At 37.0% G+C, this 21,380-nt stretch overlaps 1 protein-coding gene across 1 annotated transcript in view; it reads left to right on the top strand.

The window, feature by feature from the left end:
* Positions 1–20,990, top strand: part of LMBRD1 (LMBR1 domain containing 1) — an 80,553-nt gene extending 59,563 nt beyond the window's left edge. The window contains exons 11-16 of the mRNA XM_005153177.3: positions 509–611; positions 1,760–1,864; positions 3,184–3,333; positions 7,352–7,427; positions 19,715–19,806; positions 19,981–20,990. Coding sequence (XP_005153234.1) covers positions 509–611; positions 1,760–1,864; positions 3,184–3,333; positions 7,352–7,427; positions 19,715–19,806; positions 19,981–20,100 — 646 coding nt within the window. The 3' untranslated portion in view covers positions 20,101–20,990. The remainder of the gene's footprint in view (positions 1–508; positions 612–1,759; positions 1,865–3,183; positions 3,334–7,351; positions 7,428–19,714; positions 19,807–19,980) is intronic.
* Positions 20,991–21,380: the final 390 nt, after the last annotated feature.

Here is a 21,380-nt window from a genome sequence, read left to right as displayed (position 1 = left end):
TTTAAGGAAGTTTAATTCAGACTACAGAAGTACTCTGCTTGCTTGAGTGAATCTTAATGCATGTAGGTACTTCTTGGGCTGTATAATAGGTGCTTAAATTCTTGCATTAAATTACATGTATAATCCATTATGATGTGCATTACATTGTAATTGTTTCATGGTGTTGAAGTCAATATAGCTAGCTGCAAATCTGATGAATTTCAATGAAGATTGATGCTAACCATAGGTCTCAAACGTTGCTATTTTTAATTTTGCCGACTGGGCAAATAAGCCCTGTGACCCAAACTAGGAAAATCTAAAATGCCAAGGAAATGCAGAAATCGATACACCTTTTCACAGGACAAGTGCAGTGAGTGTGGTAAAACAAAGCGTGTGTCTACGTAGATATGAAAAAGCTGTCAGTCTCTGAGCTTAGTTCAGTTTCATTTTGAGCTGCCCTTAAAATTAAACTAAAGACAAACCTCTGGGAGAACCATAGTACTTACAGAATTTTTCTTAATTGCCGCAGTTTGGACAAAGCTCTGCATTCGGCTGGCTTCGACTCAGGATTTATAATTTTAGGAACTAATCTGACCAATCCATTGAATATGTTGTTACCTGTTCTTCAGACAGTAAGTAAAGAAACTGGTGATATACATATGTATGGATACTTCTCTGGTTTCTGATAAGCTGTCAAAGGCAAACTACACTGTTCCCCAGGTAATTAATTAAAATAACAAATTGTCTAGGTATGTGTCCTTTAAAATCAAGGCAACTTCATTGTTAACAATATTTCAGTTACTAGATACAGATATGAAAATCTTGATTTGCTGGAGGAAGGTGTTGCTTGAAACTAATTTGTCTTATGAAAACATAAAGGAAACAAAGACTGACATCACTTGTAGTTATGTACCGAATAAAAGCAGCTTTCTCCTATGCCCTACATCACATTCTAGTTGTTGGTGTACTTGGTAGTTTATCCCCTTGAAGTTGGAGTAAATGCACTTTTGCACTTTTTAGTATATTTCTGGCACTTTGAAATATACTCTGCGTTTGTGTATGTTACAGTAATGCTTTAGTTTTTGAAAAAAAAAAAAAAAAAAACAAACCAAAACTACCAGCACACAACAAAACCTTACATAAGAACAACTATCTGTTAACTTCAGTAGGGTTGGAAGGCAACAAGGCCACATAGGAATTTGGCAATCAGTTGTGGGTAATCTAAGAAAAATAAAAGCCATAATGTAAACTAGTGCATTACTCTCCCCTAGTTGAATTCTTTCCATATTCTTGTTATAATGGGTTGGCACAATGCATTCCTTCCCCATGGTTTCCAAAACATTTGAACCCCTAAGCTTCCAGTTTATTCAGAAAAGTAGTGTTCAGCAGTGGTATTCTTTAGAGCTGCTATTAATGTAAATCTAAAATTAAGTTTTGTATGCAAATATGTTCAGAAACATTTAAAAAGAGTATGCCTATACAGTCTTAAAATGACTTTCCACTGTGGACTTGTTTAAATGTACTCTCAATAATAGAGTTAAGTATTTATTGTCCTAAAAATATATAACACTATGAAAATAAGGCAAGTTTTAAATTGAGAAAAATGCTCAGCTGCTTTCCAAACTTATTGTATATTAGGTCTATTTGGAGCCAGGTCTGTAAAACATGTGAGAGGTCTTCTACTAGTTCAGATGCTATAAGTAGAAACTACTTATTTAGCTTTAAGGGGGGGAAGAACCTGTTTTTTTGTGTTTTTTAATTGCTTGTTATTCTATTCTAGGTTTTCCCATTGGATTATATTCTTATTACAACTATTGTTATGTACTTTATCTTCACTTCAATGGCAGGGATTCGAAATATGGGTATATGGTTCTTCTGGATAAGGGTAAATATGACTTAAGAGTTTAGTGTATAATATTCAGTAAGATGTTTAACAAATATGTGATATTGAATGTATTTAATAAATACTAATTATTTATGTACTGCTTCATAATGCTATTTGCAATATCCAATATTTGTCTCTATACCTAATAAGTGCTAGAAGCCTGTTGTACAATTTTCACGGCTTTTGGAAGGTGCTCTGTTACAGATAAAAACTGGTGTCTTAGTTTGACAAGCCATACAGTCAGCTCACTCAAGCATTTAATCAGTGGCATTTTGGCTTCTGACTTTTCTAAGTTGCAGTATATCAGAATCTATAGCTTAAAGTATTAGAGAATTTTATGGTCAAACTCTGAGCTATGCATACAGTCAGTTGTGTTTGCCTTGCTTTTCAGGTGCCAGGCATGTTTAGCTTGATTAGATATGTAACAGTACAGTGATGATATAGCATGGCAGGGGGTTGGGCCTAGACGGTATTAAGGTCCTTTCCCACACTAACCCTTCTATGATTTGTAATATTAGAATTACGTGATGCTGCAAGTAATATATAACTATTTGAAAAAGCAGCTTAATATCCAACAGTATGCCATTCATATCTGTGATGCTTGGTTAAAAATTTACTTGCTTCTGTGCCTACTTTTAATTTAATACTGTCACCATTTCATGTGCTGACACCACAAAATTGTGAACAGTGACCCCGAGGCCTTGCAAGGAGTTGACATGGGCTGTTGGTTTTGGTCTCCCATCTTCTACCCTTCAGCTGCCAGCCCCTTTACCCTAATATGATACTCAGGTTGAGGCTTAGGGATAATAGAATAGTGGTATCAACAGGGTAACAACAAGGGATTATATTGTTCCCTGCAGTGTTAAGTGGAAAAAATAGCAGCATATGGTGTACAAGTTTTCTCAGGGCCTGGGAATCTCTCAGAACTCCTTTGTGTCTAGATCTCATTAGAGGTGTATTGATAGACAGCATCTCACCATGACCAAAGGATGCAATATTCTTTGACAAAGCAAGGTGCAGTTTATCAGTGATAGGCAACACTATTTAAATCTTGCTGCTAACTGCTGGTGTGTCAGTGTTCTGGGTCATTATTACAAACAGTGTGGTTAAAAAGCTGTGCTTTGAGGTGTAGGTAAATGTACCTGGAAACCTGTTTTGACTTACTGGAATTAAGTTGCCAGAGGGTAATTTTAGCAGCCTCTCACTTCTCAGTAGAATTAGAGCTGTTACTTGAATTAAACAGGTTTTTAAATGTCTTGGGGGGGGAGATGGGGGAGGAAGAAATTTTTTTTATGTTAATATTTGTTTTCTGGTTTCAGCTTTATAAAATCAGAAGAGGAAAAACTCGACCTCAAGCACTCTTGTTTCTCTGTATGATACTTCTGTTGATAGTCCTTCATACAAGTTACATGATCTACAGTCTTGCCCCTCAATACGTAATGTATGGAAGCCAAAAATACCTGGTACAGGTGAGATGTAATTATTATTTTCAAAAAAAAAACAATAAACCAAACCTAAAAATTACATTGTGTCAAATGTTCTGTTTACAGCAGCTTTTAAAGCCAGACCTATTCTCAGTTTTGAAAACTCCTTTGTAGGTAGGTTTTTGAACTTCTAGTAGGTCTCTTGATAATACTGAGACAAGAAACTGGTTGTACTGTATGTTACACAACTTAATTTATAGTTCATTTTCAGATAGCATAAAACTGAGTTTTACTTTGCTTCTTTTGATAAGACAGTTGCCTAGCTTCCAGTAGGTTTTGTACTGGTATGGTTAGGTTGCTGTCCACGACAATTGCAATGGCTGTCTGCAGTTGATAGTTTATATGTGTATTTTTCTGAGTAGTGGCAAAGATAATGTGCAGGGGATAATAATCAGAATGAAGCTAAGAAAATGCAGATTATCATATTTCAGATGCTTTGGACTGCCCAACTTATTGAAACACATTGCAGTTCTTGTTCTATAAAATATTCTATGGAATTAAATAATAAACACTTCTGTTATTTGACTTTTGTGTACTTGAAGGTTTTGGTTTTTTCAGGTCCTTTTTCTTCTGTATCTGAAAGCTTTAATTCTTTATATGTCATCTTAGTTTGAGTGGAGGACTGCATATTTATGGGGAAGTTCAAAGTTACAAATCATAAGCATCTTGGGAGGTTCAATGGACAGTTCTTTACCAAGATCTGATATCCTACAGAGGTAGGCTTTTTTATATCTGATCTTGCAAATATAGGCAGGTCATGAACTGATTGTTCATATTCAAACACAGTGGGGTTCAGTTGGTATGCTGTTTGGGATTAGATTTTCACAAAATCAATTGGGCCAGGGTGGTTGGGAGAAGAGATTTGAATGAGACCAAAGTAACTGGGTGCTGCTTTGAACATTTCGAATACTTCTGTTAGTTTTCTAGAAAGCTGTGCCTTTGGAAGGAGAGCACACTGCTTTTAAAAAAATAAGTAAATAAAATTCCCCACTAACCTTCTTCAGCTGAAAATGTTTAGTGAAGTGTGTAACTTATCCCTATCAAATCTTTCAGTTTAAACAGAGTAGATGCAGAATGCTTAGAGTAAAAGGATTGCAAGGAGAAATTGAAGGAACCTGATCAACTTAAATTTGTTGAGTGGATGTGAAGAATTGCCACTGCAGGAAGTGTTCAATAAATGCTTTTTTCCTGCTGTCTTTACATCTAAATTGTGTCTGGTAATGGAAGGTTGGTCATCCTGATACCAATCCAAGCACAATAATAGAATCACTGCAGGGGACTTGAATATTTGGTGTTTAGGAAGTTTAATGCATTTTTATTTGATTTTATGCTAGATACAACTAATGCAAAATAAACATGCTCAATTTATCAGAATCTGTGTAGTAACAGCAAGAAACTGAGCTGAAAATCAGTTTAGGAAAGTGGCTTGCTCTTGTGGTGAGTTTACATAGAACTCCTGTCATGATGGGTTACTGTGTATATAGTCTAGAACATAGTTACTGATTTACATATAGCTGTGAACTCAAGTCCCTGTAAAATGCCATTTGTTGTCTGTTGTTTTTTTTTTTATATTGTAGGGTGGTTGCATATTTCTCCTTACAATGCAGAACCATCATAGCTGAAAGGGTGGGAAGGACAGTTTCATTAAAGATCTTACCAAGCTAGTCTCTAAGCCTTTCAGACCTCAGAAAAGAATCCTTAATGATAAAACTTGCATATAAAATAGAATATTGAAGGGAAATACAAATAATAAAGGCTGTAGCTAGCAGTTGGATTTATTATGAATAAAATTACAATGTTTCAGTAAGTGCAGAAGGATTGGGACTTAAACAGCTAACATGCAGGTGTTTGTTACAACAAATAATATTTGAACATAGCTTGTAATCATAAGGGTCAAGAGAATGAAATGAAAAGGGTCAAAGGAATGCAGCAGTAAGGAGGCTCTTACAGCATTCAAACAGCTATTGAAATGCAATCCTGGTCAGTGCTGCAAGAAGGATTAACCAGAATAATTGACTAGAGCTACAACATTTCATTTAAAGGATTAAAATGTGAAGGTCAAGATAACCAACCTGGGTCTTTAAATATGGTTAGGTTTTAGTTAATCCTTGAATATAAGCAGTAACTTCCAGGTTCTTTTTTCTGTGTTAGCTGTAATACTTCTGTAGTATGCTTTGTGTATTACTATTTCTGTGTTAAAGAAACTTAAATTGAATGTTAGAAATTCTGGCCACATAAAAATGAAAATGGTGTTCAACTGAATTATTACAGATTACCATTCCTCTTAGCATGGCAAATGTGGCCCTTATTTTCTTATTAGGAAGGGTTAGTACTATGAAATGCTTTACTTTATGTCTCTGGTTTGGAATACACGGTTGGTCTTGGGGGTTTTCTTATCTGCTTTGTGAAAAGGGAGAAATACATCAGTAGACACTTAAAAGGTTTTTTCTTGTATGGGAGAAAAAAAGGATTTCTAGGGAAAAAGTGTCTGATTTTATGACTTGAAGGCACTGGGGTGTACATTAAGCTTGTGAAAAGCATTTAGAGTTGAATCCAGGTATGTCAGAAGTCGTAAATTACAGGAGTGTTCATGGAGAGCAAAACTGCCACTAGATCTGCAGAAAAGCGTAGGTGTTCCCAAAGGAAACCCACAGGTCTAGCTATTGTTGCGTGTTGTATTTTCAATTCTTACTATGTAAAAAGTGGATTGAATAAAGATAAGATGAAATTTTGAAATAGGAAGATTGATCTGTGCTTTTTGTATGACCCCCCTGTACAGTGTGTAATGCTGTTCTTCTGAAAGCAGCATTCTTCATGACTGAGCAGTATAAGCTGCAGTAGTGACAGCCAGCTGGAATGCATCCTGCAGATGGGCCACTGCTGAATGTGCACTGAATAATTGAAATGTCATGTATTCTGTTCTTACCCTATTTTTCTGTCTACTCATTATTCTTGTACTATTGGTTCCACTTTAGTTCCTGATTTCTGTACCTAATTGCACTCCTTTTGGACCATTTTTTTTCTACGGCAGTAGTGGTCTCCATGCTTCCATGTGTTTGCATGAATTGAAACTAACTGCTCATACAGACTGCTGCTTTTTAGGTTAGACATGGTTGTTTCTCTTGAATGCTTAGATTTAAAGCTGAATTTACTTAATGCTGAAACTTTCTCAAGTTCTCAGATAAACAGTTTTATGTATCAGCTTGTGTTGATTTCTGGTAGGTTTTAAGGGACATTGTTACTTCAGCCTGAAGAAGAAACAGTGTTGACCCTTATTGATTTCTTTAGACGGCTTCATGTTTAGAATCATGAGATTGAAAGTGAATACAGTAGATATGAACTGAACTATTTGTAGATATTTGAACTGAATTACTGTATGAAGAAATTAGTGTAGTACCAAGGATTTGCATTGTACTCTACTAAAATCATTTGCTGATTATTCAGAAGTAAATGTGCATAAAAAGTTTGAGTAGTCTCTGAAAGGGTCATCTTTTCAAAGGTATGAGACATTTAAACAGAAGTATTTGGGTTTTCAATAGTTCACTTGAGCATAATTCGTCTTCCTCCGCTCTGGTTATCTAAGAATATCAGATACAATCATCTGACTTTTAGACCAGAAGATTGATGTATTGTGTATCATTATGCAAACTTAACACTTCCATGGTGTCTTCAGCACCAAAGTTGAATTCAAGATTAATTTTATGCACAGTAAAAAAGGTTTGATTTGGGATAAAGCCTTTATTTTTCATGAATCTTCAAAAAGAATGCCATTTTTTCTAAATGAAAGCATATTTTAAAATGTTCGCCTTGTACCACTTACAGCTTATGTTGCACATGCAGTTCAAAAATAGTCTTAATGCTTGTGAATATTGTAAGAGATTTGTCAAAGTGTTTTTCATAAAATTAATAATTTATCAGAAGATGTTTGTTTCAGGGACTGTCACTGTGTATGAAGAACATTACTGGTAGGCTAGTGTACTAATTTTCCTTATTTGTAACACAGAGTAATAAGACAATTGGTGGCCAGCCAAGGAATGTGACATATGTATCTAAAGACTGTGATGCAGATGCACCTGAAGGTAAGATAAATTCATTTCTTTATTTCCTATGTGATATGTGCATGATCAGCTGTAATAAGTGGCTCAGTCTTTTTGTGTGTGTTTGCTTCAGTCTCATATGAAGTTTTGATCTGTAGCTCTATCCAGAAAACAGCTTGCTTACAACTTAATTCATTTGAAGAAATAGCTTTTAGAAGAAACCATGTGTAACAATGCATTTTGCTTAATTTTAAAATCTCCTATTTGCTTTTACATGTAGAAGACCTTAAAAATTAACCCTAGGCAGTGAAACAAAGGTGGATTTTGTTTTTTACGTGTTACCTTTGTCCTTCCTTTCTCTCTGCATAGAAACACTTCTTTCACAGTTGCCATTAGTACTAGGCATTGCAATACTGATACTGCTGTTTAAGGTCACCATCAATTGTATTGATTGCTTTGGTGTCTTGTTTAAGAAATTGATCTTAGCAAAAGATTTATGGCCTTCAGAATGGACTGTGTTTTTTCAGGCTAAAGCTTTCAGTTGTTCTCATTCTGGCAAACTTTCAGGTCCTCTGAAGGAGCTGGAAAGAGGAGTTATGTATGCCTTTATATACTTACAAAAAGTCTTGAAAGTGTTTGTTAATTGATGGGAAAGATAAGATGAGAATACAGGACAGCTGTTTATTATCAGTATTCTGTAACTACTGAATTCTGACTTTGCTTCTAAAAGGTCATGTTATCTCCTCAGTTTTTTTTTGCCTACTTGTGTTACTGGGAAAGATAATATTAAATTTTTAGTAATTTTTGTGCTAGTGGAGATAACCTGACTGTTAGGTTTGTTGTTGTGTTGTTGGTTTGTTGGTTTGGTTTTTTTTTCCCCAGTCTATCAGACTGTAGTCTCTTTTGTAAGGTGGTTCCCTTGTACTTAAACTCATCTTCAAGTATATTTTATAGGTATTCATACAATTTTCCAGGAGGGATTTTTCTCCTGTCTCTGCCATACTCCAAATAAGTCATTCACACACTTTTTTTTAATGGCTATTTTTAGACTTAATGGAGTTTTGAGTATTTTGATATTTTGACAAATACAATTGATTGCCATACATGTTTTTCTGATTAAAAAAATAGAAACTCCTTTGCATCAGAGTTTAGAAGAGAAAAATCTGTCACCTTTCAAAATGAGATCACTAAGCAGGATGAACAGGTCTTTGTTTCTTGTAAATAGTTTCATGGCTTGGCTAGTATCTGCTGGGAGAACATACTGGCATTCGTAAACTCATTAGTTTTGACTTTTCAGGGAGAAATTCAAATAGTTTAATTTCCTCAGACTTTGTTACTTCATAGTAGGAACTTGGGTTGGGCTGAAATAAGTTCTGTGAACTCCACCTATGCTTAATGACATTTTTTTGAGTATTTTGAATACTGATGCCTGTATAAATGATGGATTTGGTTTGTTATTGTCATGGGTTCAGCCATGGCAGTCATTTTTTTCTCCTTGTAGCTGGTGCAGTGCTGTGGTTTGACTTCTGGGCTGGGAACAGTTGCTTGATAGTGAGCATGTTTTGAGGGTGTTTTTGTTCAAGGCTTTTTCTGAGCATGTGCTCCAGCCAGGTGGAGGAGGGGAGGCCGGGAGGAAGGAGAGACAGGACACCTGACCCAAGCTGGCCAATGAGGTATTCCATACCATAGCACATCATGCCCAGGATGCAACTGGGAGAGAGAGAGCAGGAGGGGTGGAGCTCTAGAGGAAAATGGAGGAGGGAGCACGCGGTGCTCGGCCAAGCAGGATGGAGTGAGTTATGGGTCGGTGGCTGGTGGGGTGTTTTATTCTTTTCGCTTGTTATTGGCTGTATCATTATTATTGTGTTATGCCTTAGCTATTAAACCGTTCTTATCTCAATCTGTGGGGGCTACATTCCTTGGATTCTCCTTCCTAACTCTCCGGGAGTTGGGGGACTTGGTTTAAACCACGACAGTTATCATTAACATGTGTTGATGGCATGGGGTTACTTGGAGAAAGGTTCCCAGTTCTTAACAAGAAAGAGCAGAGAAGGTATTGATATGCTGTCCCTATAGTAGCCTAGTGTAAATAGATAGACATTTCTCAAGTGGAAACGTTAATGTGATCAACACGCTATAGTGGATTTATGTTAATACAGATACAGTCAGGCAATTAAAGTATTCTTGTAAATAAAACTTTCTTTTGTAATTATTATAAAGCATTAGTGAAAACACAATTTTTGTAGAAAGTAGAAATGTAATGCTTGCCTTGGAATACCTGCCACTTTTAATACCTGATAGTGAAAATTGATTAGAGTAACTGTTGTAGAACCTACTTCTCTCTGTGATCATATGGATTATGTTGACAAGTGAAGCTGATTTTGAAGGTAGGAACTAGATTTCTAAATACAATTGTTGATTTTTTTATGTTTTTTTTTAAGGATAGGAGACACAGTGAAAATAGATGCAACTAACTTCAAGTTAAGATAAAGGTTGACTAAGCACTTGAAGTTTTTATTGACTTCTCTGGTACTAGGGTTTTATCTTATGTAAACCAATGAACTGGAACTAAATGCAACTATTGATTTGTGTTCTCAGTGCTTTATTTTGTTTTATTTAAACTGAATTAATTCTAACAGATGTTTTTCCTTAAACATAAAGCAAACTGACCTTTTAATGGCTCTGCTGCTGAATGAGCTTATAGATACCTGCTCTGATGTATTGAATACTCAGATGTTATAGGTGTGATCTCAACTTACTGTAACTACATTTTATTTTGTCTGAGATAGTAGAAGAGACCTGATCTGGTAGCAACTAATAATTTCAAACTTCAATATTAGAATTTCATGCTTTAATGAACAGTGTTTTCTCTATGTTTCCAGCTGGTGTTTGGCTTGATGAAAAGGACAGTCTTACCTTCTGGAGAATAATAAGTCTTATATCTTCAGACAAAAAAATAAATAAAAGAAACCAAACCCACACTCATAATATATATGTTTTCATGCAGCAAAGCTTGTGTCATGAAATGGGTAGTTTAAGGTTGCTTGAAGTGGCCATCAAAGATAGCAGGAGCAGTTTTAATGTGAGTTTATAAAAGTGCAACTTAACAGAATTTGATGCAAGTTTCACTCTTATTACATTGATGAAGCATACAAAAGAAAGTTGAGGTAAAATCGAGCTAAAAATTGATAGAGACATGAGGAAGACTGTCCTATTGATTCACAAGGTTTAGAATAGAGCCCTGTGCTCTCTGAACTCCCAAAGGAGCCTAGTTGTGTTGTGGCTGGGTTTAATCTTAGTCTTGGACTTGGTCAACATTTTATGTCTTAAGAGACTGTATAAAAGGAAAATCCAGGTACAATCAAGCTGAAGTGAGTGGGGGATTCTTTGGCTCAGGCCCCACTGTCAGCTTTCAGCAGTGATTCTCCAGTCATCACAAACTCAAGTGTGTAATCTGTGAAGGGTGTGCCACTCAGAGGTAAATGCTGGTCACAGCCCATTGCAGTACAGGAGAGCTCAAAGGGCCTCACTTAAAACCACTGTTTTATAGGTTTGCAAGGTGATTGGCTTTAGTCATTAGTGAATTTTCATCCTGGCCACTAGCCAAGTTGGCAATTACTAGGAACTTTTCAGAACTCCAGTAACAATGGTATGATTCCACTTTGTCTATAGTCAAGGGAATGAATGTTCTGAGACTGTCAGGGGATTGATTTATCTTTGTTCTTGCTTCCCACCTTAGCCTAGCCAGGGAACAGGAATCCCTGGTATGATCAGTGCCTCCCTCTTTAGCCATCTAAGTTTCTGGTACTGTCAAGGGACACTGCACCACCCAACTTGTTACACAAGACCTGGTGGGAATTCCTGAGAGGAATTCCTAGAGTATCCCAGAGGACTGGAGCACAGGGTAAGGTCTGTGCACCACCATAGCTTGTTGCTATTTGCTTCCGGCATGCAGGAGGCAAATCATTTTTATACTGAATGCCAAAGCCATAATAGCATAAGTACATGAAACAGACACAACAGAAGCCAAGAAGTAATAAAGTAGATGTCCTGGGTTCAGCAGTAGCTTCCTTAGTAGCTGGTACAGTGTTTCATTTCCAACTTTAGTTTTGGAACAGGGCTGATAACACACCAATGGTTTTTGTTGTTGCTAACTAATGTTTACTCTGATCAATAATTTCCCCAGTCTCATGCTCCGTCAGTGAGGAGGGGCATGGGTAAGCCGGGAGGAAGCATAGACAGAACACCTGACCCAAAATAGCCAAAGAGGTATTCCATACCACAGCACATCATGCCCACTATATAAAGTGGGGGCAGTTACCTGGAAGGCCCATATCACTGCTCAAGTCAGACTGGATATCTTTCGGCAGGTGGTGAGCGGCTGTATTCTCTTCCCTTGTTATTTCCCTTATCATTATTATTATTGGCGGTAGCAGCAGTGGTTTGTGTTATACTTTAGTTACTGGACTGTTCTTATCTTAACCTGTGGGAGTTATGTTCTTTCAGTTCTTCTCCCCATCCCTCGTAGAGCAGAGAGAGGAAGAAGAGGGGGAGTGAGTAAATGGCTGCATGGTTCTGAGTTGCCAGCTGGGCTTAAATCACCGCAGTTTGTTGCATCTTATAACTCAAAGTATCTTTTCTTAGTTACATGTAAAATTTTGCACAAAAGGCTTGTCTTCTGGTTAACACAGACTTTTCAAAAGCTTTTTGAATAGTCTTTCGGAGAGGCAAATATAATATATTTGTAATAGGCAAAACAAGTGTTATTTTTCAGTGTTCAGTACTGTTGGGCCAAGACCTCAATTTGATCATTGTTTTCAAGGACTAATGCCAGCTGAACTGGTCAAGGACTAACAGCAGGTCCAAAGTTTAACGGAGCATAAGGTCAAACAAAGGAGTTCAGTTATGTGATTAAGATTCTTGCAGCTGGACTAATGGATTGAGAACTTGCTGAGCAAATTAATGATATTTCATGTAAATGAGCAATGACTCAGCTGCAAACCTGTATATAAGACTTTTGCAACCTTAATTATGAGATCTGATGTACACTGTCTGCTGCCTTCTAGACCAAAAACCGCATGAAATTATGCTTTTTAAGCATCATTCACTTTAACATGCATAACATGCTATGAATCTCACTTGGATTCTTTCATTTCCTTAACTGGGGAAACGAGCCCTCCCCAAGGTGTGCTAAATGCTTAGTACAGTCTGTCTGCTGGGCCTTTTGTGTATATCTGCACTGACTCCAATTGCATGTAAAGTGGGAACGAAGAAAAGTTATCTTCATTTTTATGGCTTTGAACTGGGCAGGACTTACTGTGCTAATTAGATCTGTGCCTTCTTACAGAACTCTCTTGTCAGCTGGAAGCCAACCAAGTGCAAGACCTCAGGCTTTATTTTAGCCTTAATAAAGTAGACATTACTCAAGCTGGAAAGGAACCCCAAATATGAATATCAAACCAGGAGCACATATTCTTTGCTCTTCAGAGAAATCCAGGAGGTGTACAAAGTGAAAGCACAAGTTTCTCAGAACCTTCAATATAAGAAACTTCATGTTAAGTATATTATCATTGTAGATTACCACTTCCAACTGGTTGTTCTAAATGAATTAATTTTCAAAGTTAAATGCTGTGCAAAAAGCCTAAATGAGATTTTTTTTTTTAGTTAGAAACTTTATCAAATTTTCTGTTAGTTTACTGAATGCAACTTACTAGTGTGCTTACTAGTACTTTACCCTGAATGTCTACTTAGACCTAACACTGAAGTCCTCTATAATCATGAGAACTCACTATAAATAAGCATAGTGGTTCGTTTTTGACTGAAGAAAGTCCTGTTTGGCAGCTGTAAATAGCATGAGTAAATAAGTGCTGTGAATATTTTTCTACAGTGTATTGTTCATGGCTGTGCAGTTGTAAACACATCAATTTCTACACTTGTTTCTGCACACCACTGTGGATAGATATGAGATGCTCTGAATTACTCTTTTCTTTCCAAGGGATTGTAACAGGGGAGAGAGGAGGCTGCATTTACTAAGTTCTGTGAAATGTTAAACAGAGTTTAGCAGTAAAACAATTACATATTTTCTTCCTGGATTGACATCCTAGTTCTGTTGCTTGTTGGACTTATGCCCAACAGTAAAGTGAGATGTTCTGATACTATCAATACTTTGAAATAAGAGTTGAGGCTCCTTATAAAGGGTTGAGAGGTATGAACCCCTTATTAAAAGGAAGTAATAAACCTGGTGTAATGTTTCTTGTGAGTGAGAAACCTACCAATACTTTGTCTAAATTATCAGTTTATTAAAGGCAGTTCTCTTACCAATAGAAGGCATCATATTTGACCTGTCTTTAAGTAGCAAAGCCACCAAATCCTTTAATCACTGAAAAACATAAATTACAACTGGGATTGGGAATGTTTCCAGTAAAATGTTGAGAGCTGCTTCTGTGTGTAATCAAATAATCTTTTTTATCTTGATACAGACAGCTGATAAATTCAGCACATAACATGTTCAAGAACAGCCAGACAGAAAAACAGTAGCCTAGTGAAGCTATGTACAGATGCTTCCTGTCCATCTTCAAACATGGCTTGCCTAATAGAATTAGAATGTATTAATTCACGAAGGTGGTCTTTTTCACTGCTTAACATGTATCCTGTGGGTAGATTGGATGAAAAGATTTGCCCAGCCTGATGTCAGTCTGAACTGTGATGGAGAAACTTGACCGGGTTACAGTCAAATGTATCATAAATTGTGTCTGAAGGCAGCAGAGGATGGAAAGGGAGCCGTTGTTCTCAAAGTATCATTGAGAAAATCACAAATTCACATGCAGTTTCTTATTTAAAAGAATTTGTATTAGGTTTTTTAAGTTTGACTCTGATGATAGTCATAACTGGTTTTATTCTCCAGAGAATAACCAAAGCATTCCAGCGCTAGAAGTTGCCCTATTTTATCAAATGTTTCATTGAGTGTAAGCTGCATATAAGTACTTCTCTCTACAGACAGAATATGAGGTAGTCTGTGTATGGATACTAAGAGGTCAAGATAAGAACGATATGGAGCTGTTGGAGCGAGTCCAGAGGAGGGCCACAAGGATAAGGAGCACCTCCCGTATGAAAACAGGCTGAGAAAGTTGGGGCTGTTCAGCCTGCAGAAGAGAAGGCTGTGTGGAGACCTCATAGCAGCCTTCCAGTATCTGAAGGGGCCCTATAGGAATGCTGGGGAAGGACTCTTCATTAGGGAATGTAGTGATAGGACAAGTGGTAATAGGTTCACACTAAAACAGGGGAAGTTGAGGTTAGGTATGAAGAAGGTCTTTACTGTTAGGATGGTGAGGCACTGGAACAGGTTCCCCAAAGAATGGGCATCCCTGACAGTGTCCAAGGCCAGTTTGGACATAGCCTTGGGCGACATGGTCTAGTGTGAGGCATCTCTGCCCATGGCAGGGTGGTTGGAAGCAGATGATCTTTAAGTCCTTTCCAATCCTAACTATTCTATGATTCTAAGAATCTGTTAAAATATCCTCTTTGTTCCTCTGAATTCTTTTCCATATAGCCTGAGCTCAGGCTGGGGAATTCAACAAAGCTTTATCACCCAGGACAGACATCCTTCTTAAGTAGGCAGTTAAAGAGAGTATGAAGCAAGTAGAAAGGACATGCAAAAATGAGGCTAAAACTGAAGGTCATGTGGTGCAATGTAGTTTCAAGGAGAAGCCTGAACTAGTGGTAAGTTTAAGCTAGTACCAAGGTGGTACTGGAAAATGTGGTAGGTAGCTAATGCAAAGTGTTTTAATTAGAATTAAAATGATAAGTTGTGCTGTCCATTGTCTGCTTGCTTTCTGGAATCTTGCATCCATTTTCATTCCTAGGGTATTGCCTTCAAAGTTTATCAATATCTGTGTCTTTAAAGTAAAAAATGCTTGCCTGTATTTAAAAATAAGGTGTTCAGGGGAGACTCGAAAAACACCCCTTGCAGAAGTTCAAAACTGAAGTCAGCATTTTAAAGGCAAGAAATAGCAATTATATGGCTTTTGTCCAAACACATCTGGCCAGTGTTCATATAAGTTGTACATAGTGTTTCAAAAGGTATCTAGTTTCAACAGAAAGAGTATGATTTTTCTCTCTGCAGGTTAATCCAGTGGCTTATTGCTTCCCTGTAGGGAAAAAAAGGGCATTATCTCTGTTTAGAATTAATATGGCTTCAGATTTTAGTCACTGGTTAATGCTTGCCTTTTCACTATACACATGGCCTCGTAGTACTAATATTTCTTCACTTAATGGTATTTAATAAACATTAAAATTGTCTTCCTTTACACTTAAAAATGAGATTAATAGGTTTAGCTCTTGGAATCTCATTATATGGTGTTTCTCTGTTCTGTTAATATATGCAGATCTTGGCACCCTCACAGATTCTCTGTCACCAAGCTAAAATAGAAACCTTATAGCTGGGTGCAGTTTTCCATTGTAATGCCATGGCTGTGCTAGGATGAAATCCAGCTCTCAGTCCTCTTTTTACTATTTTAGGCTTCTGAATGTATAGAAGGAAGGGGTGCGAACTCTTGGTTATGTTTAGCTAAGGCTTATTTGTGCTTACTTGTTTGTAAGATCTAGTACTCTTTCTGTGACAAAACTGTAGAATAGTTAAGGTTGGAAAGGACCTTAAGGTCATCTAGTTCCAAGCCCTGTGCCATCGGCAGGAAGGCCTCACACTGGACCATGTTGTCCAAGGCTTTGTCCAACTTGGCCTTGGACATCCTACATTTCTTGTTCATATATGCCAGTTTGTTTAAACTTGACTGCTGCATAAGATGGTTATGTGACCCAGATAACTCGGTAAAACATTCTGGCTACTAAACAATGAGAAGAGACTTTGCTGACCAGTGACTCTTTTCCTTTCAGTGTAAAATCTTAAGAGGATATTACTGGAAGCCTCCTTTATGCTATGAAATCTTGGTAGCACTGATGGGACATGCAGACTCTTGGGCAATTTAATGTAAACATTCATAGGCTGTAGTTATCAAGAAGTTATATGACTACTGCAACAATGTATTGCAAAGTAACTACAAATAGCTATTGGTTGTCCAGACTTAGAACTTTTGTTATAAGATCAGATCTGACTATTATAAAGCCAGACTGATTCACATTGATTATATAATTTTCTGGCTCTCTAGGTTTATATCAGGTTGGGTTTGATTTGCAGATACGCAGTATTAGGTATGTGGTGCAACTTAAGTTGTCCCTTAAGTCACTGGAAAAAGCAGAGTTTAACTTCTAAATGATGGTTTGTCCAAAAAAGTTCTTTATCTCTGTACTGACTCGTGGATGGTGGCAAATGCCCTGTGGGGGTGGTTGCAGCAATGGAAGCAGAGCAATTGGCATAATTGGCATAATAAACCCATCTGAGCTTCTGCACTGTGGCAAGATACCGCTGCCCGGGTGCAGAACTTGGTGGTGCAGGTACGCCTGTAGATGCCCACGTACCCAAGAGTCGGGCCACTGAGGAGCACCAGAACAATCAACAAGTGGATAAAGCTGCTAAGATTGAAGTGGCTCTGATGGACTTAGATTGGCAACATAAAGGCGCATTATTTTTGGCCCAGTGGGCCCATGACACTTCAGGCCATCAGGGCAGAGATGCAACATACGAATGGGCTCATGATCGAGGGGTAGATTTAACAATGGACACTATTGCCCAGGTTATTCATGAGTGTGAGACATGTGCTGCAATTAAACAAGCCAAACGGTTAAAGCCTCTTCGGTATGGAGGACAATGGCTAAAATATAAATATGGGGAGGTCTGGCAGATCAATTATATCACACTCCCGCCAACCCGCCAAGGCAAGCGCCATGTGCTTATCATGGTGGAAGCAACGACCGGATGGCTAGAAACATACGCTGTGCCCCACGCCGCTGCCCAGAACACTATCCTGGGGAAAAACAGCTGTTCACCATAGCTGGTACGATGTGTTATTTACACTGTGTTGTTTGTAATTTATTTTCTTATTAAATGGGAAAACTGGTACATGTCTCAGTATTGCTTACAGCACTGTAGCACAGTCTCCTTCCAATCGTAAAAAGGGATTGTGATCACTAAGGGGATATTTATGCTGGAAGTAGAGGTATCACAGCTGCTTGAGAAAAATTTTAATTGGGCATAATGCAGTGATGAGTATGGAATATGGCCATATGGGTCTTATACCATAGATGTTACTTGATTTCTTACCTAGTTGAAGTGTCATGTGTTTGTGGGCCTTTAACTTCCTCGTCCAGTTTCTTTGTATGGGCAAAGTTGCTCAACTTTTTGGGTCAGTTTGATTGCTATAGGTTAAAGAGAACTCTGCATGATTTCCCTAGTAAAATAATGAATTGTAAGACAAATTAAATAAGGCTCTTATTTTGAGTACTCTATAGTCACATATAGCTCATCCGTAGATCGTACATATTTCTGTAGTTTTTCATATGTGGTCTGAGTTACAGCACACTTATTCAAGTATATTCTTATTCAAGGTGAGATATCCAAGTAAGAAACTTCTTTTATTTTGAAGTTTGAGAAACTGTTGCATATATTGCTGCAAAGAAAATGTTGCCATTATAAAAAGAACAATGCTTTATCAGAGCCTTTACCTTAATGAGCTGGAGAGCTGCAGATTGTGTTGACAATACTATCTGCAATTTTGAAGTGTCTTCAGTTTACCAGTACTTACTTTGCTGTAAATTTTCTCTTATATGGACATGCTATGCTAGAAAATAATACAGTGCTATGCTAGAAAATAATACAGTGTTGTGAGTGGTGTGCTGCTTTCTTTTTTTCTTTTTTTTTTTTTTTTTTTAGGGTAAGTACCGTTGACTGGTATTAAGCATGAGGGGAAGAGATCAGTTTTCTCTGCATAACTGAGATCTAGCCTAGAAAACCAGGAAGGATTAGTTCACAGAAGATTCCTTACTTGTGCTTTCACTCTCTGTGTTAGTGGAGAAGTATGCTTTCTATAATTAAGCTGTTTTGCACTTTAATTATCTGCAGAATGTGCCTATTTGTATGTTATACCCCATGTGTATGGTAGTTGTGAAATGCCAATTTAATGTCTTTGCTGATGCTTTGTAATAGATTCCAAAAATTATTCTGCTGCTTATGTTGTATATAAGTTTGTATTTTCAATTATTGTTAGTTTTATAAAGTATAAGTCATTGGAGAACTGCATAAGAAATAGAGTTGTTTGTCTATTTAGAGAAAAAATTCTAGATTGAGATTTGGGTTTGAGTGAGATCATCTTGGTAAGGTCAAGTGCCAAGACGTTAACAGAATTCAGCTGTTGAACTGCATTCAACTCTGGTGCCCCCAGTGCAAGAAGAATGTGGACCTGCCTGAGTGAGTCCTCATGAGTGCCACAAAGATGAGCAGAGGGCTGGAGCACTTGTGCTATGAAGACAGGCTGAGAGTACTGGGGTAGGAAGAACAGGCAAATCTGTGTTGCTTACTTCACCTAGTGTTCAAATTATTTAGGTATGAAGCATAGTAAATAAAAACCTTGGAGATCATGTTATATCTTAGTATGGACTCGATGCATCCCTCCTTGCACTGAAGAGATTTGTCAGCTGGGTTGCATGTCCTGCTGGCTGCTCTAGTGGTCACAGGACATCTCCCATACCAGCCTTTAGGCCACCTGTCTGCAGTCTTAAAAATGCCTTGACAACTTGATACTTAATTCTGTTAAAACTTGCCACTTTGTAATGAAAAATAATTAAGTCGTATTTCTAGATGTGGCTATATTTATGGTGTTAGAGGAGTAAGACTTAACCAGTAGTGTCAGGTCTTGGGTACAAATAAGCCCTCTGTTATCTGGGTCACTAAAGGCCCAGGATTTGTTAGGGGTTTCTTTGCCTACACAACTCGACATTGTAACTGACTTTATTTTTACAAAACTTACACAATCCTGGTAGAGGTGTGTTTTCTTAAGTACTGAAATGTGGCTTTGAATGCAGAATCTGCTTTGTATCTCTTCCTCATGGCTACAGTTTCTGTAAAATGGGAAGTGAGTGAGCAGGATCTATCAGAACAGGCAATAATTGGTACATCTGTAGGAGAAATTGTACCCAACCATAATTGAGTTACCCTCGTAACTCTTAGCTTAGTGTACCTGTTCTCACATTCTTTCCCATAATAAAAAATATCCCTCTTGCATATCTTCCAGATATAGGAGAATAAATTTGATTTAATGGAGTGTACATGTTCTTGAGAGCTGAATGCTATCCAAAACTGTTGAATTATTATCCTATAAATTGAAATTAGCTTTTTTCATTTGTTCTGTGTAAATCAATACTACTTGCTTTCCTTTTAGATCAGTGTATTGTTACTCGGACATACCTCTTTCTTCATAAATTTTGGTTCTTCAGTGCTGTCTATTACTTTGGGAACTGGGCATTCATTGCAGTAAGTACTTTGATTATAGAGATCAATGAATCAAGTTTGATAATTTACAGTTATTGAAATAGTAGTTGTTGAATCATTTGCATCACCACACTGTCATTTAGTTTTGCATGCATTACCCTTTTATGCCCTTTAATTGAATCACCATAACTTTTACTACTTATTTTAAATTTGCAGGTCTTTTTAATTGGATTAATTGTTTCATGCTGCAAAGGCAAGAAATCAGTCATTGAAGGTGAAGTGGATGATGATGATTCAGACATGAGTGATGACGAACTCTCTGCTTATTATCATTGACAGTCTTTTGCATTCAAGATGAAAAAATGTAATATAAAGTTATGTTGAAAGTCATACCCATGTGGGATTGGTATCTAAGTAAGCATCCTTGCACTTGTAAAAATAGAGGAAATAAGTGTAATCACTTAAAGGGGTTAAAAAATGAATACTACTTTTTGAGTATCACTTGCATAAGAACATATCAAAGCTGAATAATATCTAGAAAATACTGTTTTATGATTAAACATACGTGTAACTTTCTGATGTATAATTTGAGCTACTGTAACAATTTTGTAATTCAAGATGCTGATTGTTAAGTTTTCTTAAATACTTTCATGCCTGACTTGTAGGATGGTTTGTTTTTGTTTTTTTTTTTTTTCAAGTTCACAAATAAAACTAGCTAAAATCTGCAAAACAGCTGGTGCAAACATTGCTAGAAAGATTTGGATAGGGTTTATGCTTTAAGAAGGACATGACATAACTATTATACTAGTTCACGGGCTAAAAAGAGACTGTCCTAAAAGTATGCCAGCCAACATCCACCTAATTGAGGAGTTCCCAGTCTGTTAAGAGTAGGTCCTTTACATATTGTTATCCCCACTGAGTTACCATGAGAATCCTCAGGTAACCATGAGGTGGCTTTTGCTCTATCAAAGGAAATAATTAGTGTGAGTGAAAATATTTAGTGTTGTTACAGTGTTTTAGTATAGTTCAGTTCTGAAACTGCCAGATGCCTGACTTAGTAATAACCAATGGAATAATTAAGCTGTGATTAATTTTAACTTATTTTTCTCTTTAATGCAAATTGTCTACTTTGATGTTTTCTTTCAATATTTAATGTAAATGTTGTCAGCTTGTTTACAAGCCAATATGTTTATATAAACACAGTTCATAAATATTTTCATCATTTATGTTGTCTCTGTAGTGTTGTTTTAGTCATATAGTTACTGAGCTATATTTCTAAGGCTGAAAACTATCTTCAGATATCCTTTGAGAGACTCTGAAAGTGAAAATATTTACAAGTACAGGCTTTTAAACTTTTAATGCTACCCGAGTGAAAGCATAGTGCATGCAAGCACATGGAAATGTATCTTGGGTAAACTTTTTATAAGACTGATTGTGAAATAGTTATTGATATGTAGGGGAATAATTAATGTCCTGCTTATGTGTTTGTAAGCTCTTAAAACTGACAGATTTCTGTTACTTCAAAAGCAGTTTGCCTCTTCCTGCAGTATGTCAGAACACCAGGCTTTCAGAAACTTTGGAATTTTAATTCAGCTTCAGTATTTCAAGAAGTCTTA

The sequence above is a fragment of the Melopsittacus undulatus genome, chromosome 3, assembly GCF_012275295.1.
Source record: "Melopsittacus undulatus isolate bMelUnd1 chromosome 3, bMelUnd1.mat.Z, whole genome shotgun sequence".
Taxonomy (NCBI): Eukaryota; Metazoa; Chordata; class Aves; order Psittaciformes; family Psittaculidae; genus Melopsittacus; species Melopsittacus undulatus.
This window is presented reverse-complemented; position numbering and strand designations above follow the sequence as displayed.